Source organism: Amblyomma americanum, chromosome 1, assembly GCF_052857255.1.
Source record: "Amblyomma americanum isolate KBUSLIRL-KWMA chromosome 1, ASM5285725v1, whole genome shotgun sequence".
Lineage (NCBI taxonomy): Eukaryota > Metazoa > Arthropoda > Arachnida > Ixodida > Ixodidae > Amblyomma > Amblyomma americanum.
In genome coordinates, this window is record NC_135497.1 from 100,991,119 (window position 1) to 101,010,291 (window position 19,173).

A 19,173-nucleotide genomic window follows, 5' to 3' on the forward strand; every position below is an offset into this window, starting at 1 on the left:
AAAAGCGTCGTCTGCGGATTTTGGTTGCCGATCTCTACGTAGACGATTATGTTCTCGCATCATGCACGGCTCAACTAAGTAAGTACCGTTGTCAAACTTCCTACGATACAAAAGTTACCATAATACGCAAGCTGTGTGTGCAGTTTCACCGCAAACGAGCCAGCGGTTGAGGCGGGGAAATTTTTGAAAAAATGTTTTTTTTTGCGCAAATAAAACGACACACAAGAAAGGCGACACACACACACACACACACACACACACACACACACACACACACACACACACACACACACACACACACACACACACACACACACACACACACACACGCACACGCACACGCACGCGCGCACGCACACACACACACACACACACACACACACACACACACACACACACACACACACACACACACACTTGTGTGTTGTGTGTGTGTGTCGCCTTTCTCGTGTGTCGTTTTATTTGCGCAAAAAAACATTTCTAGATCAAGATGAACAACCAACTCGCCCAACAGGATGTTTTAATGTCAGCGATAAAAACGCACAATACTGTATAAGCGCGCCATTAACAGAGTTATAGAGAAGCACAGCAAATTCATAGCGCCATTCGCGTATTTGCGCCCATGCTCGCGTCTTTGACGTCGCAAAGGCACGCAACGTTATGTTATTAAGCAAAGTTATGTATTTAATTTTACGGTAGCTATTTAGCCTACAACCTTAATGGTTTGATACATTAAAATTTTTCTTTTCGTTGCATGAACGTTGTTACCATCACGGCTGCGGCTTAGCCATAGCAAAGTCGAAGTGCTGGCCAAACCCACAGTCGGAACGCAGTGAACAGGGACAGTGCCTCTGACAGGGAACAGCATGGGGAACAGGTGCTTTGGAGCAGTTTTTGTTCTTCTGTGTTCGCTTCGTGTGTCCCGTCCGTTGTATTGTCGTTAGTGTGTGTGTGTGTGTGTGTGCGGCCCGTACGCCGCATTGAATTGGTGTCCCATGCGGCGTCGATGCATAGTGGAACGACCGTGCAGAATGTGCGTTACAATTTAATGTCAGTGGCCCTGCACGAAAGAGTCGACTTGAAGCCGACGGAAAAGCTGCTCTCCCTCGTGGGTCTGCAAGAATCTGTCGAGAACAGTTGATGCGCGTTGCGTAGGGTGGTTCCGTTTATCACGCTAAAAAAATCAGCACTGGCCAACAGCACTGATGAACTGCTGCTGCATTATGATATAAACACCTGTCTAATGTTTGATACAAGCTTGTCAGGTGTGAACGTGGCCATGAGTGGTATTCGTTGAGCAGGAGGTGTCACCAGACGATACCAGAAGACGATTACTGTTTGCCCGCGCCCTGGCGCCTCGCATCCAACCGCATGCATGGGCGTTAATTATTTATATATGAATTTCACACGTAGTTGATCTGTCGCAAATATTACAATCGCATCGTTCTAACGCACCGTCTGAAGAACACCCTTTTTAATTTTTTTAGGGAGGGGGTGGGGGAATGAGCGGCTGCTCAAATGTCATTCTTAATTATTTTGATCTTGAGGGTCGACCATACTCGCCTGTTGATTGCACTGTAGGCTATCATTCATTGGGCAGAAATTTATTTACTGTTGTGTTGGCACAGGGTTAATGATTGTCATTGTACTGTGGTGCCATGTTCAAATAAAACACATTGTTCACTCTCCTTGCCGGGTGTCTAATGGGGTAATAAATTACTGAGCAGAGAGTATGCACTGTGATAAATGCGAGGAACGTTACTGAATTACTTCACACTTGGCACGTTCTGTTGTCGTTAGTGGTTACGTATGCCTTGGCGCCCGCTGTTTTCCAGTGTAGGGGTGATAGGCATGTCAAGCTCAACTTAGCAGCTTTAACAGCTCTTTACTGGTCAAATGGTAAAATGAACATAATGCGTGCTTGCTCAGGGTAGACTACATTTCATTTCATTTTTTTTTTACTCTCAGGGCCAATTGGCATTACAGAGAGGAGTGGGCGACTAACAGAAATGCATGTGTAATAGGCAGCTTGATTAAGGTCATTATACACAGCAGACTTGAAGGCGTCTGGTGCAGAGGTGAACATGACGGAGGCAGAGACAGTTGGAAATGTAGAAAAATAGAGGTCTGCGCGAGTTGGTACACGACTTAAGCTAAACACTAGCAAAAAAACTAAGAAGGTGCAGAGGACTGAGGCCAGAGTTAAAACTAGTTTAGCACAGAAAAGCACCTCCAAGCAAGCAAAAATGAGCACACGCAGGCAGTTATGTGAACATGGAAAATGAAACCACTTTAAGGTCAGAAGAAAAGCCAAGGCGCATTGCTCACTGTGATGCTGCTTAAAAACGATGTCTAGTTCCCCTTCATATCTGGTCCTTCCATACCCAGCAACTGAAGTGTCATCAAAAAGGAGCATCTCCAATCACTCTAATTACATGGAAGGTACACATCTCCAGATGTCACAGGCTTGGTGTCTCCTCACATTATAGGCTAGCTAGTTTGGTCGATATAAACTCTACCGCATGTAAGAGGTAGGAGGAGTATTTCGTAAGTCTTGCAGCATGTTGTACAGTGCAGGTATTTTTAGTTATTTACATTGCAGTGATACATTAGCACAGGCTAGAAAGTTTGTAATTGAGCAGAAAAAACAATCTTCATGCCATGTCTTAGCTGCATTCTTAGTGCCATATAAAATACAGTGCGAATAAGGAAATGCCTCATTTTTTGTTAGCTTTTTGTTTCTGAGCCTTAATCTTTTGCAAGTTGGCAAGGTGCTACAGTCTTCTGAGGCTGTCAGCTGGCCCACATGTTTGTCAAAGCTGCTGAGTACAGAAATAGTCGTGTCATTTAATGCCAGCTAAGTAAAAGAGGGACAGAAAATTCATGCTTTCGGAGTACTTTCCAAAAAAAATGCTATTATTTCCTATTCAGGATTCTGAGTGAACACTGCATTCTGGCATTGATGGTGCACATCATCCTTGTCATTGCAGCAATTATGACTGCTTGCTGCTTTTTGACAGCGTTTCATTTATCTGCAGGAAGAGCAGGTGTGACTGGGTGGTAATAGGTACCTACTGAAATAAACATTGCAGTGAGCAATATTTGATTGTGCCTTCGCTTTTCTTATCCATGAAGGAGTTTGCGTTTTTGATTGATGGTTGTGTAGCGAAGATGTGACTGCTGCATTGCACTGCGTTCACAGATTTCTTTGCGCATGCTTTTGGTTTTCTCAGTGGTTCCTTTCCTTACCAAACAGCAGCTGGAAGTTTGGCTTTCAACCTGTGCATTTCACATTTTAAATGTATTTTCAGCTGGTGTTCAATTTCGATTCGAAATGTTATCTAACCATTGTCCAACTGTGTCTAAATATTTCCTAATGCTTGACCTCATTACGTTGCAGTTCTCACAGACAGAAAATGTTGCCGTAACATTTTCATTAAACGTTACCTTAGTATGTGGCGAGCAACATCGTCAAAACATTTTTTATGGACACTACATCAATGTTCGTGCTTTAATATTGTATCAACGTAAAGCATCCTGGCTGCTTCCCCGAGGACATCGATCCCAAGGAGCCCTTCTGCTAGAAACCCCGCGCGTTTGTTATTTAACGTTGCGCACACTTTGTAACAATCACTCAAAGTTTAAACAACATTATACGTTACTTGGGTGATGTATCGAAACACATGGTAATAACGTGCTGCAGATGACAATAACAATGCAGAAGCGCAGAATATCGGTCACATTGAACAATATATGGACAGCATTTCAACAGAGGTAGAGAACAGAGGCACTAAAACAGATCAACCGCGAAACCGGTGATCCATTGAACTACACCGCACGCAGCATTAAAACCTTAGGAGGATAAACATCCTTCTAGACACCATACCATGAAGAAAGGAAAAATTAGAAAAGAGGCCGTCACGTGACATTTTTTTTTAGCCGGAAACGAGCTCGACGCCATATCGTCTGGGCACGAATTTCAAACTATGCGAAGGGGCCGGCCTAAAGAGACTCTAGTGCGAGTGGCGCTTGGTTTCTGGCCGTTGTTCATGTACGGGAGACGTCGGAAGCGTTCGTGCGAGACATTTGGCTCCTTCCAGTTACTGCTCTTTGCCGCATCATATCCACGCCATCCCCGCTCTCTCGTTTGAATGAAACAGTCTGGCCTTGCATGGTCATAATCAAGTAGCATTGGGGGCAGGAAGGCACTTATCGCAACAGCGGTAAGCGTGGGAAGGAACTTTTGCTTACTACGCTGACCCACCATGGTACGCAGTGTCTTTCGCCGCTTTTGGCTGTGTTGTTTTGCGACGGCGGAAGCATGTGTGCCTGGGTTGCTTGCAGGCTGCACTTGGCGATATACTCTGGCATACTTACATCCGGTTCATCTAGTCTCGTGTTAATCGCAGAGATGGGTTAATTTCACTACATGGTGTCAAGGCCACAAAATTTTAGTTCATTGAAATTGTGTGTAAATATGGAGCTGCTGCCAAAATATAGCAGAAAAGAAAACCAAATCTAGAATACACTTCGAAGAGCATGCTTGTTTGTGTTCTCTTTTTTTTCTGATATAAACTGTTACCCGTGGTGCCACAGAAATAGAACTTGTTACTTTGTGCCATGTATCATCTTTCATTCCTTTTTGATGCAGTGTCTTGGATCGCGCTGTGTCATAACGCTTGCGAACTAATTACTCCACCTTAATGCAATGGAAAGAACGGTGCTGTGTTTTATTGCACATAGGCAACTCAGGCTGTCATGCGCCACTCAAAGTAAGGAAAATTGCTTTCTGCAGGCTTCTTTGGAAATATTAATTATTGGTGGTGTAGAGGGCATAAACATTGTTTTGTATTACCTAATGATGAAGGAAGAAAGAAATTTTATAAATGGTTAATATTAAGAGCTTTGAAGAAGGTCGGGTAGTCTCAGCAGGCATCCTTGGAAGGGCAAGGATGTTGAGCCTCCCAACCAGTAAAACAAAACTGAAGCCTTCTTAGAAATAAGAAGGTGGCTGAGGTGTATCCAAAAAATGAAGCGAAGCAGCAGTTAAAAATTCAGAGTTTGCTGAGAAACCCTGCTTCTCTTAAAAAGCTAAAAACAGATGTCGTGTCGACAATTGCATCTTCACTCAAAAGAAACATTGGGTGTGAAGGAATGTGTTCATTACAAAACTAAATAAAATATTTTTTCCTAAGTTTTTCAAGTTTTGTGCATGAGTATGAAATATGATTAACTGTTAGGTCATCTCCACACTTTTCACAACTTGGTTCGTCTCCAATTGTCAATAGAAAACTGTGCGTGATGTGCATGAAGCCCTACATGAAGACATAAAATAACTTCAATGAAATGCTCCTGGTGCAAACATGACTTCCATTGACCTAGAACTGGCAGTGTTTTGTTTTCTTTATTGTTCCAAGCTGTCTGCCATTTTGTCCTTAATTTACTTTGTACTAATTTAATGCAATCCTTAAAGTACATACGTACTTTTTTTATTTCCTTGCCACGAGATTGAGCAGCACACAAATCTACTCTCTTATTGCCTTTTATTCCTTTATGACTTGGGACCCAGCACAGTTTTATGCTTTGTCCTAGAGCTGTGGCTGTTACAATGTTGTGTATGATGTCACCAATAATAGGAGTGATTGCATTTCTAGAGTGGAGAGCAGTAAGTAAACTTAAGGAGTCTGTATAAATAATACTGTTTGTGAGGTTCTCGTATACTATGTTCAATGGCTACAAAGATGGCGTAACATTCGGCAGTAAAATCAAAAAGTGAAATCAAAGATTGTAGGAAAATGATACCATGGAGGGAGTGGATCTCGTCTTCGAGCAATTTCAGGTAATGGCAGTGTAAAGTACTGCCTTTAAACTAAAGCTCCCTGAAAAGTTTTAGTACATGGCTCTCCCTGGAAGCTTTCTGCGTCCAGCTTGCTGGCACGAGGCTTATATTTAAATGGCCCTCTGCAGCACTTTGTATTTGAGAGCATAATGATTTTTGAGTGGACAGCTGTCAAGTGTGCTCATGAGGTAGCAAAAAAATCTTTCTTTGCTAGAATGAATTTAGAGCTTCGTGCATGACATCCCTGAGCAAGGTTTTTGATGTCAGGTTGTTTGCATGCTGTGCTCGTACAACAGTTGCCCACATACTGGCCACACTTTAATCTGGCTCTGTGGTAGATAGCACAACCTTCTCAGTTTTATGCTAAATGAGTGTGCACGTGTGCTTTTGGCTGAGTCGTGAACAATGCTGCTACTAGTGAGGACTAGAAAAATCCTGCAGTATTTTGTTTTTGATCTTGAATACTGTATTTATCTTCATAACATGTTTTTGTGCAGCTGGCCATGCCAGGAGTGCTTTCTCATACAGAAGTGAGGATGGGCAAATATACTAAAATGTTAGTGTTCTTGACCCTGAATACAAAATGTAGTATCAGAAAATGTTCATAAAGGTGGCTGTGCCAACAATGACTTTTGATTCACAACTCCAAGAGCCACTCATAGAGGTGACAGAACCAGAGAGGGCCGAAGTGCCTATAGTAGCACGGCAGGGGAGGTTATATTTATTTATTTATTTGAAATACCTTACAGGCCCGTAGGGCATTGTGTAAGGGGGGCGGAAAAACATCAAGAACATTTAAAAGGGGACAAACAAAAATAAGGAAACAAGGCACTATACATGATCAGTAAAAAATTTTATACACTTCAATATAATACAGAACAGTTGACATAGGAACACAGAAATAGGAATGCATGATAAGTAAAGGTAAAGTTGACATAGGAACACCGAAATAAATAATAATAATAATAAGACCCAGGGTACATCACACAAAAAATAAAATTAAAAATCGCATGGCACATTTACTAGTGTCAACAAAATTTGGAAACAGAAATACAAACAAAAGGAGAGAAAAAGTAAACGAAATATGTAACGGAAAACGTAAAAGAGATTGAATCAACATGTTAAGATGGCTTCAGTGAAATGTGCAATGAGTTGGTGATGGAAGGTATCAGGATTAGACAGCGAGGCAATGTTGTCTGGGAGGTTATTTCATAATCTGATGGCTCGCAGAAGTGCTGATGAATTGAAAGCTAATGTGTCACCATAGATGCATGTAAAACTGAGATGATTGTGCAATCTTTTGGATGTGCGAGTAGTTTTTAGAGATGAATCAGGCTGCCCTATATTGAATGGTTTTTAATTTGGTGACCATGTTGTTGTAATAAGGAGACCAAATGGAGGAATCGAACTCAAGCTGTCGTCGAATAAATGTTAGGTATGCTAGTTTCCGAATATTAGCAGGAGAATTTCGTAAGTTACGGTGTATGTAACCTAATGACTTTGAGGCCACAGTGCATATGGATGTGATATGAAAAGACCATGAAAGATCGGACATAAGGTTAACACTAAGGTATTTGTAATGGGATACATGGGAGAGTAACTCATCTTGGATATGATATGTATAGTTAGAATTGTTATGTTTCTGGCTGAATGAGATGATTTTACATTTTGATATGTTAAGGGTCATTAACCATTTATTGCACCACTCATTAATAAGATCTGTTTGGAGTGCCAGATGGTCGTTAGCAGATTTAATAGGGCGGTAGATAATACAATCATCTGCGAATATTTGCATAGAGGAAGATACGTTATTAGGTAAGTCGTTTATATATATAAGAAATAATAAAGGGCCGAATACACCGCCCTGCGGCACACCGGAGGTAACTGGGGAAAGGTTAGAGGACAAATTATTAACAAATACGAACTGTTGGCGATCTGTGAGGAAGTTACGAAGCCATGATAAAGTTAACGAGTCTAGATGGAGTGATGATAATTTTGTAATCGTGCGTTAGTGAGCTACGCGGTCGAAGGCTTTGGCAAAATCAAGAAATATACAATCAGTTTGCAGGTTATCGTTCATATTAAAATGCAAGTCAGTGGTTAGTTCGAATAACCGTGTTTCACAGGAATGACCCTTTCTAAACCCATGTTGAACGGTAAAAAAGTTATTGTGCTCAAGATGACAGAAAACATGAGATGCAATTATATGTTCTATCATTTTGCAGCAGATGCACGTGAGAGATATTGGGCGATAGTTTTTGACTGAGGTTTTCTTTCCAGTTTTAAATATAGGTATGACTTCAGCTATTTTCCAGTCAGAGGGCAGAATTCCTCTAGTTAGTGATTGCTGAAAAATATAGAATAAGAATTGACTACTTACTGAAATGGTATTTTTTAATATTTTAAAATTAATGCCATCAATACCAGCTGAAGTAGATACCTTAAGATTATTTATGAGACACATAATACATAATTTCAATGGCTTTCATGTAGCGATAATTGAGATCGAGAACTTTGAAAATAGAGTGGTCCTCAGAAGTGAACACAGATGAGAAGGATGTGTTAAATATTGCGGGGCACTCATTGTTTGGAATGGAGCGGTTGTTAGTTTGTAAGGAAAGGGAACTAGTGTCACGAATAGGGAATATCTGCATGCTTCCAAAACTTTTTAGGATTAGTTTCCATAAGTGATGCAAGATCGTGTGTGAAAATATGGTGGTGGGGGTGTCGCCACCCTCCCAAAGCCAGAAATTTTACTTAGGAAAACCATGCTGAACCCCCCTTTTTTAATGAAAACAGTCCAAGAAATACATGTTTCAAATAGGACTGGACGTATTTAAGAATGATCCATAAATCCACCCATTGTAGCACTGCAACTGCAACACAGCATGTTTCACATCCACAGATCTAGTTTGGTGCATAATATATATGACTGCAGCTTTTCAGTCCGCTTCTAGAAGTTTAGAGGTACCCAGTGGCTGCAGTATGTTCCACAGTGCTGTGTATTATTTCAGTGCTGTATTTCATGGTTAACGTGCAGAGCTGCAGCTGTACGCACCAATTTTCACTACTTGATGAAATACTAACTTGTACTGTTACTGCATAGTAGCACACTTTACTTGTGATCAACAATAGAGGCAATGAAAGTGAATTTATTGTACGTAATGAATTCATGGAATTATTTTTCTTCAACATAACCACAGGCATCATTGAAATTCGATGCACATGTGGATCCTCAGTCCACTTAGTGCTTTTTACAACAAATAACACTACCACGAAACATGGGCACAATAAACACATGTGAGAAAATGCCTCCAAATTCAGTTAGAGATTAGCAGTTTTCGCACTTCGTGATGATGGTCTCAGCCAGTAAAGCACTTGCAATACCTGCTACAGGAAATTGGTCTAAAAATAGCACGCGATCAAAAATACAGACTTGACCTCGATATGAACGAGTACACTTGAGCCCGGCATGGCACAGAGGCAAATAGCTCCCAGACGCTTCAGACGTTATACACTTCAAACGGGCATGCAACAAAGTCTCACTGCCGATGGAAACGGGATCGCAAATCACACACGCACACTGCACGCACAAAACACGAAACGTTCGCACTACGCGCCGATGGAAAATTTGCAGCGCACGAACGGCGCGAATGCTCCTCAGTGAACAGCGGCGGTCTCCCGACGTCTCCGTGCAGTGTCGCAGTAGACGAAATGCCCGTGCTATCGTTGTCGCCGAGTGCGCTCAAATCCGGACACGGAAAAAAGATTTTTGCGCTGAATTCCGCCTCAATTGTCATAAACGGATAACCGTTGAACACCATCCATACCGTTGAATCTCACCAATACTTTTCTACATCGCAATGATCGGACTGGCTGGAAGACTCAGCAAGATTGATGGCATCCAGCATGCAATGTATGCTGACGATATCACGGTCTGGGTCAATTGTGGCTCCCTAGGACAGAAGCATGAAAAACTGCAGGAAGCGGTCAAGTGCGTGGAAGATCGAATATGTCAGAGAAAGGGGCCTGGCATGCTCCACAGAAAAATCAGAAATCCTCCCTCCTTTATCCCTTCCCTTACGGCGCGGTTCAGGTGTCCAACGATATATGAGACAGATACTGCGTCATTTCCTTTCCCCAAAAAACCAATTATTATTATTGAGAGTGGGAAGAAACCCCACCAAGGAAGACATAATAGTAAAACTAGAAGGGCAAAACATACCTTAAAGGAGCATGATACGCATCCTAGGCATGTGGATTCAGGGAAGCAAGAAATGCAGCCACACAATCAGCTTACTCAAAAAAATCGACAGAACAAGTAAGCCGAATGATAACGAGGGTATCTCAAAGAAGCGGAATGAGAGAAGGAGACACAATCAAGCTGGTCAGAAGCCTGGTGGTCAGCGGAGTCACGTACTCGCCCCGTACCACAATATGACCAAGAAAGAAACAGAACAGACGGAAACGCTACTAAGGAAAGCGTATAAGACGGCGCTACATCTGCCAAGAAACACACCCAACGATAAGCTGTTACAAATGGACCTAAGCAACACCTTCGAAGAACTCGCGGAAGCGCAGCCCAATGCACAGATAGCCAGGCTACAGCAGACTGCCACCGGCCGCAAGCTCCTAAAATGAATAGGGCATAACACAGTCGGAATAGATGATCGGACAGCTTGCACCCCAGACAGCGTTCGCCAGCCACAGGAGATTCGCCCCCTACCGAGAAACATGGACCCGAATCTCCACACCGCCAGAAGGCAGGCATGAGCAGATTACGTGGAACCACACCTAGCCACACTAAAAAACACAGTATGCACAGAGGCGGCCCTATACCCATGGGACCGCAACACTAGAATGTTTAGAGTCGCGGCGGCAGTGGTAGACCACACGGGAGAACCAATTAGCTTCGCGACCCTGAGAAACTGCACGTTAACGGAGGGGGAAGAAGTCGCCGTAGCTCTAGCGGCGGCTGAAGGTTACCGCAGGAACAAATCTCTGATAATTCTAACAGACTCCAAAGCAACATGTAGGAACTACACACAAGGCAGAGTCAAGGAAGCATTAAGAATCCTCCTCGAAACAGAGCCTCCTAACAAAAACATAAAACAGGATATTCTGGATACCGGCACACGCCGGGATAGAGGGCAACTCAAGGGGGTGGACAGCCTAGTTCGCGAACTCACGCACCGAGAAGGGCAGTCGAAAACCCTAGAGGCCCCCTTAACGATGGAGCCGACGTATGCAGAAATACTTAACCACTACAGAGGACGGAGACTTAAATACCCCCCACCCCACACATCGCTCACAAAACACAAGGCAGTCAGCTGGCGAAGACTGCAAGCAGGTACATTTTTCAACGTGCACACACTACGCAAAATGTTCCCTACCCAGTACAGGATATATGTCCGTGGTGCGGGGCAACCCGCACGTTATACCACATCACGTGGGAATGCAAGCGTAATTTCGCATTCCATAAAGTAAATAACCCAAGTGCGGAACAAAGGGAAGGTCTGCTCACCAGCAGCGAGCTCGCAGCCCAACGGGCAATTGTGCAGCATGCCTGCGAGGCAGTAAGACTCAGCGGTGCCCTGGAATAGGGGCGCCGACCTTGTGAAGCGGCCAGGTCTCACGACATGAGACACCGGCCCACCGCCAAACTCTCTGAGATATAGAGCAATAAAGTTTTCCATTCCATGAACCACATAGGAGGATAAACATCCTTCTAGTCACCACATTGACCATACCAGTGACACCACCACGAAGGAGGTTACGGCTGTACTGATACCCTCTGTACCGTACCCTCTGCTAGCATGCCCGTTACAAAGGGGATTGACCGCAACGGCGTACTTCCCCCATTAGTCTATGTTACGGCAATCACGTGATATTGAGCCACAATACCATGATATTTTGAAAAAACACAACAAAATCACTTTAAAAAAATGAAGTTAATATCTGGAACTGTTGGGTGATATAGCATACAGAATTTCTAAAATATATTATTACAGTTTGACGAATAAATATAACCCCCCGCGGTAGCTCAGTGGTTAGGGCGCTCGGCTACTGATCCGCAGCTCCCGGGTTCGAACCCGATTGCGGCGGCTGCGTTTTTATGGAGGCAAAATGCTAATAAGGAGCCCGTGTGCTGTGCGATGTCAGTGCACGTTAAATATCTCCAGGTGGACGAAATTATTCCGGAGCCCTCCACTACGGCACTTCTTCCTTTCATGATGAAAAAACAGCGCAAGGAACGAGACGAAAACCCGAAGGAAGAAGACACAGACACGAGCGCCCGTGTCTGTGTCTTCTTCCTTCGTGTTTTCGTCTCGTTCCTTGCGCTCTTTTTTCATCATGGATTACCAACTAGCCCGGCATCTTGCACTTCTGAACTTCTTCCTTTCCTCGTTCACTCCGTCCTTTATTCCTTACCTTACGGCGCGGTTCAGTTGTCCAATGATATATGAGACCATGGAGGAAGGTATGAGACATTTAAGACAGAAATATTTTGAGACGTACTCAAATACGAATTTGTCGATTAGCCAACTGAATATTGCAGTCCCTTATGCATCAGATATTGCGCCATTTACTTTCCCCAAAAACCAGTTAATATTATTATTATTAATGGCGATTTCCACTGGTCGTGCTGGAGCAGCTTTTCTTGCTCTGCGACGATGAATTCGAGTTCTACTGGTCGACCTGGACCGACCGCGCGAATTCCGCTGGTCGTTTGAAGCAACTCGGTTCCGCTCGCATCGCACTAGGTTGATCTAGTGTTCCTATATATGCTCCCGCGCGGGAGCATATACAGGAACACTAAGTTGATCCGCCGACCGGCGGCGGTTCTTAACGGAACTTGTAGTCGACGATGTCGTCACTTCCGAAACACACAAGTGATTTTTGGTTATTTTTAGCGCGTGCAGGAATTGGTCAGCGAGAAACACTGAGTGCTGATTCGCGCGCGCGCGTATGTCGTCTGCGTCATCTGCATCGTAGCGATTACAGCTATTTCGTCCCAGGTATTGTGCACTCCTATAGAGAGGAGCTTCTCTGTGGAGGTGCTAATAGCGGAGGCTGTCAGAATTTCGCAGCTCGAAAGATTAAGCCGAACGACCACGGGCAGAGCTATCCTCGAAATGGTAGGCCTGCAAGCAGATATGGGACTACGAAGCAAATCGAGCATCCCGCAGGACTGCCGAGCAAATCTAATCATTTCCCCCCTCCCTCGTAACATGCATCCCATATTCAACACGGAGAGGAGGGAGAAGAGAGCAGAAGCACTAATCAGACGCTTCGATTCGATGGACAGAAAGTCGGTTGCGTACGTGGACGCGGCAAGTGGCAAGTCGGGTGCGGCGGTCGCCTCGGTGGACGACGGCCGAGGTGCCCCCGTATCGGCTGCCACCATTAGAAGCCGAAACACGGAAACGGCGGAAGAAGTTGTGATAGCGCTCGCTTGCGTTGGAACGGAAGCCAATTTCATAATCAGTGATAGCAAAACAGCCATCTCGAATTTTGGAAAGGGTAGGATCACGCCGGAAGCGGCAAGGATTCTGGCCGGTAGACGCCTCAACAGAAAAATCAGTCTAATTTGGACCCCCGCACACGCCTCTGTTCCTGGCAACGAGGCGGCCCACGAGTTAGCCCGAGCTCTCTACTTCCAGGTGGCTGTGGAGCCGCCGGAATATGGACGAGCGTCTGCAAAGTTACACGGAGATTGTTGAAAATTATAGGTTATGCAGGAGACTGGTGCCACCACCGGACAAAAATCTAAACAATAGGGAAGCAGTTGCATGGCGGCGCTTTCAAGCTGGGAACTTCGTAAACCCGGTCTGGGCTTATCGTATTCAGATTGGTGATAGTAAAAACGATAAGTGCAAGCACTGTGGGGAGAGAGGGACCCTAGACCACATAATCTGGGAATGCGCTAGCTCCCCAGGGGCTAAAGTAAACATAAATTGTAGAGAAACCTGGGAAGCCCCGCTGCGGAGCGAGGTCTCTTCTGCTCAACAGCAACAAGCCATCCGCCTGGCGACAGAAGCCGCGAAGAGTCAAGACCTCTTTGCCTGCTTGTGATCGCGGAGGTCCCCGCCCCCGTCCTCTAGGCCTGCGTGCCGGGGTCGGGGAGTAGGGGGCCTCCTTATCTGGTGGAATATTAGTTGTTATCATCATCATCATCAGCGATTACAACTCTCCATTATGGCATCATATGGAATAGCAATAGCCCCCGCGTTGTCTGATGAGAGCTCGTCGGAATCTGAGTCCGCGCACTCAGACAGCAGAAGCGACAACGAAAAGTACCTCTTCCAAGCATTTTTCGAGGAACATTTCGCAGAAGTCCCTGCGAAGCTCCCTAAAGTGATGGACTACATCACTAATGTGGTGCGCCTGTACTCTGACGAAGAGGTAAGAACGTATGCTGTTCTGTACATGAAAAAAAAAATATGCGGCGATTATGCACTGATGCCTTGTACAGCAGTTCATATATATGTTTTGTACAGTTCCGCAGGAACTTTCGTGTGTCCAGGACAGTGGCAATGTTACTCACCGAAGGTTTTGAGGCGTCCCCCGTAAACCCTCGTTCCGACAACGGCGGTTCGCCGGCCAAAACAGCTGAGGAACACGTCCTGACTTTCCTTTGGTAAGTGTGCGACGAACTTGATAATTCAGGTGCATTGGTGGTGAACCAGCGCGCGCTTCAGCTCAGTTAACTGTATAACCATGGCTTTAGCAATTAAATGCAGTGCGAACCATGTTTATTCGCGATGTAAACGTAGTGCCAAATAACAGCAAAAAAAAGCTTCTGTGCCCGCAGCCTCAGTGACCGAAGTGAACAAAGCGCGGCAGTGTTTTAATTCCGATATTTTGCACCTGTGACTATTTCAGTCGCCCACGCGTTTGTGTTCTCAATCATAGTTATATCTGAACTTAACTGCACATGCATGCATAATAAAGATTGTGAACTTCACAGCTATAAAGCCGATTTTTGAAATTCCGGCAATTGACTGAGATTTGTACATTTAATTAGCATTCATATCATAACGCAAATTTTTTTTCCCTGCTTTTCAGGTATGCGGCAAATAAGACGTGCTTAAGGGACGTTGCTGAGCGTTTTAGTCTTGGCGAGACGACCGCGTTCCGGATTATTGAGCGCATGATCGAGTACCTGCGAGAAGTGCCCAAGACAGTTATTTTATTTCCAGCCGACTTGGAACAGCTGGCGAAAAACTTTGAGCAAGTAAGACTACTCCTCAGAATGTCTTTTAGAATGTATGATTGCAGGTACATTGGGTACAGTACAGCTTCTTTGCACAACCGCCCCAGTAACTCCATACCAAGAAAACAAAAATTCTCAACAGTAGCACAAAAACAAGTTGCACTTCTCCTAACTGTAATCAACTGCAGACAGAATATCTAGGTTACTGCATGTATAATAGAATGGCATATGCTTAAGATACTGATCAGCACACACTGTTCATTTGCAGCTATCACAGTGCAGTTAGCAGTCAGGTAAATGCATTGTTCAGTAACAAATGCATCCAAGATTCTATTGCCTATTCAGGTACAAGTAGTAAAGTAAAGCGACATGAAAGAAGTATGTAAACAATGACTGAGAATAAAACACAAAATAAGCATGCAAGATATATAAGCACTCAATAGCACTATGAAGTTGTACTCGAGCAGAAGCATGATCAAGCAGATCAAATTAGCAGACAGGTAACGTACCCTGATCTGCAGTGGTTCACCTAGCTTGAAAATGCTGTGAATAATATGCAGCTTGCATATTATTTGCTACAAAAACATTACGTATACGTGCCACTAGTGAGAAAATAAAAATATTGCAAAGGCAAACAAAAATACCACTGAGTGCAAAAACTTATTAAATCACAAATTAACACTTCAGCAAGTTGATAAAAATGGAGACCAGCTTTCAAAGTGCCAAGTTAGTGGCCACAGTATAATAACAGTTTAATGTGGAAAGCCCTGGGGAAGCAAATCTGTTAGGGCATGTATATTGAATTTATATCATTGCATGTCAAAACACATTTTTAGCCAGTTGGTTGTGTCTGGAAATATTGCAGGCTTAGAATATGGCCTCATATCGAACAATTCACTAAGATGAGCAACATATGAACCTTTCAGAGTTGCGTCTCCTTGCTATTACATTTTTGGTAAGGAGAGGCATACAAGAAAAATGCGCCTGTGGGTGGTTAAAGAGGTAAACTGAGCTCGACCTGAAGTTTTTTGTTTTTTAATGCAGGTTCTGGTGTACCTGGTACCATTGGCTGCATCGACGGCTCCTATATTAGCATTCGCTGCCCGGCGAACAAGATCCGGTCAACATATATCAACAGGCACATGAGCATCTCACTGACCTCACAGGCATGCTGTGACAACAACAAGAAATTTGTGGAGGTTACCGTAGGAAACCCCAGCAAGATCCATGATGCCCGAATATTTGAGAAATGAAGGTTCTCAAAAAAGCTTGCACAGGTCTGTGCGGATGGAGGATTTCATGTGCTCGGTGATGATGCCTACCCACCCAAAGAGTTTCTATTGACTAAATTATGGATACCTGACTGGGAGAGAAAACACATTTAACATGATGTTGTCTGCTACACGGGTTCGGATAGAGAATGCTTTTGCTGATTTGAAGGGTCGGTTCTGCCAGTTGCTGCATGTTGACTTTTTTGTTGTAGACAAAATGAACAAGTTCATACTGGCATTCTGTGTTTTGCACAATTTCTGCATCGACTCAGGAGAGAATACTGTGCTACCGATTACGGATGATGGGTCATCGAATGCAGAGTGGAAGAGTGTGCCTCCTGATGACAGTTAAAGCTGCAGTCCATTTACAGCCACAGAAGCTACACTCCACCGTCAAGGAGAACTGAAGTGAGAGGAAGTAATGCGAGCCATGAACCTGTGAACAAGAAAAAAACAAACCTTTTCCCACATTTTCTGTCAAAGCTTTTGCAAATATACTCTCAATCTAAACTGAATGCCTAGCGGAGTATTTCCATTTTTTTCTGAGCATTTGTTCTCTTCTTTCTTCCTTAGCTTTTCTTTCTTTCTCTGCTTCTGCTTCTCTTGCTGCTTTCCTCTCTGCTCTTTTTTTGGCTTTCTGCTCCTCTAGTTCTTGAATTTTTTGAAAAAATAATTCCATTTCCATCATTCAAGCCGTGCTCGGCCTGTGTCGTCTTTTCTCAGGAACCCCATCTTGTGTGGCTCCTTGTTGATTAGTGTCCACAAAGGTCGCTTTTGAGGGCTCAGGGGGCAATTTCTGGGAAACAATGCCTTGGGCATCTCTGACAACCTCGGGCTCAAGGCTGTCGTCGAGCCACTTAATTTTCTCCAGTTCATCGTCAAAGGGTACATCTTGCGGTGAATTGCCCGACTTGTTGTTGCTGGCTATGGCAGTTCTTTCTCTTTTGCACACGGTCTTGTACCTGGTGCAGCACTGCTCTCCTGTTCTCAGTACTCCTAGAGTTTTTTTAGCTCCATGGCAATTTTTTTGAACATTGCTTTTTGTTCCTGAATTTCTTCAGAGGCCCAGCTTGTGCAAAGTATGTGGCGTATAAATCAAGAAGTAATTTAGTTTCTTCTGTCCATTCGCAGGTATGAGCTGGAAAAAGAGGCACTAATTAATGTCCAGCCATGCTCACAAGCATCAATGTTTAAGCAGGCTCGTTACTATCATGTACAATTGCATGGAAATAAACTATTATTATTATTGTTATTATTATTATTAAGGAAATACAATGTCCACATACTACATGTTCCTTGAAAGCCACTTGGCTCTGCCCCCTGAGTGTGGCCATGCAAGGGGCCAGGCCGTCCTTCCACACCAGGAACTGCACTGGTGCAAGAAGTTTTCTTTCTTGTTGATTACAGTGTAAATCTTAAATGAACTAGCAAGAGGTTGGGTGCTTCAAGATTTATAGTAGCCAGTCTATGACTGGCCAAACAAAGTAGATTGCTAAAAGATTGAAGGACACAAACAGTGTGAAATAAAAAGTTCTATGTTTGTACTTAAAGTTAAATCAAATATCTCACCAACTGTAAACTTATAAATTAAAGAGTGGAATCTGGTACAAGGCACTAATCTATAAAATCTATCGCATCAAGCAGTGAGAGACTTAGTTAGCACCCTTCAATCAAAGTAGGTTAGAGCACACTAATTTCTGGTGACACCTCCGCATTACCAAGCTCTGCTCCTACCTCTGCAACAATATTCACAAAAAAGGTTGAAAGGGTATTCTGGACGGTCCAAATATATAACGCTACGATCGATGCGATATGAAGGGGTGTCTATAGTAATATGAAGATGCCTTAACGACAAGTATTTCGATTGTGACCGCTGATAACTTTAGCGTCGCACACCGCACAAGCAGCGCCGCAGATAAGGGGCTGCATCTGTCAGTACCACAACGACGTAAGCAAACCAAAGGATAGAGCCTCAGCGGCTACCCTGCTCCGGCCGTTGCCCAAAAAAGAAGCTGACATGCAGGGTCTGCTTGCAATCGTTGCGCAAGGAAAGCAGTCGGTACACACTTCATGCCGGCTGACAACATATGACTGAGTAAAAAATCTAGCTGGGCGAGTTGCTAAACCGTCGCACCGTAAGCCGTACCGTACCGTAAGCACTCAGCAGACATGCGATATATATTCATTTATGAACTTACCTAGAGCATAACTGTGCTTCTCGTTGCCTACGAGGTTCACCAAAATTCGGTGCACCTCAGGTGTGACATAAACAAAGCGACTGGTAGGTTCCATCGCGAAAGAAGTGCCTGCTCACCGCTATACTCGCCGCATCTCGTCGTCTGCTTACGTGTATTTTGGCGCCGGAATTGACAGACCTCACCTTCCGGAACCAGGACTTCCGCTGCGCCCTCTACATGTTCCGCTGGTCGACAACGGTCCGATATCTTCACAATATCAGCTTCTCCCCTAAGGGCGACTGCTTCTCCACATAAATTCGTAAACCACACACTTTTCAAACAACTTGTGCAATCCTCTTTCTCCTCCATTGCATCATCTGATAACTTCGATCGCGCTAACCAAGTTCTCGGTTCCGTGTTAGGGGCCTCTGAGCGTTCCGTGTTCACGGTGCAGTCTGCCGTCAAGAACAAACAGCCCTCACTGTGGTGGAATGATGAATGTGAGAGAGCATATCGACTTAGACAAGCTGCCTGGAAAACCCTCTCTCATAACCACTGCCCGCGGAATTGGATAAATTACAAACATTTAGCGGCTTCATTTAAAAGGACATTTGGTAAGGCGAGCTAGGGAGGAGTACAATGCGAATTTTAACAGTTATCTATCAAGGC

The 19,173-nt window shown here is 44.1% G+C and overlaps 1 protein-coding gene across 1 annotated transcript; it reads left to right on the plus strand.

Moving 5' to 3' along the window:
* The first annotated feature begins 824 nt into the window (after positions 1-824).
* LOC144113357 (uncharacterized) lies at positions 825-17,531 on the plus strand. Its single transcript, XM_077646403.1, has 5 exons — positions 825-877; positions 6,337-6,395; positions 14,349-14,480; positions 14,909-15,077; positions 16,101-17,531. The coding sequence occupies exons 2-5, from the start codon at positions 6,343-6,345 to the stop codon at positions 16,200-16,202; spliced, it is 456 nt and encodes a 151-aa protein (XP_077502529.1). The 5' UTR covers positions 825-877; positions 6,337-6,342; the 3' UTR covers positions 16,203-17,531.
* The last annotated feature ends 1,642 nt before the right edge of the window (positions 17,532-19,173 follow it).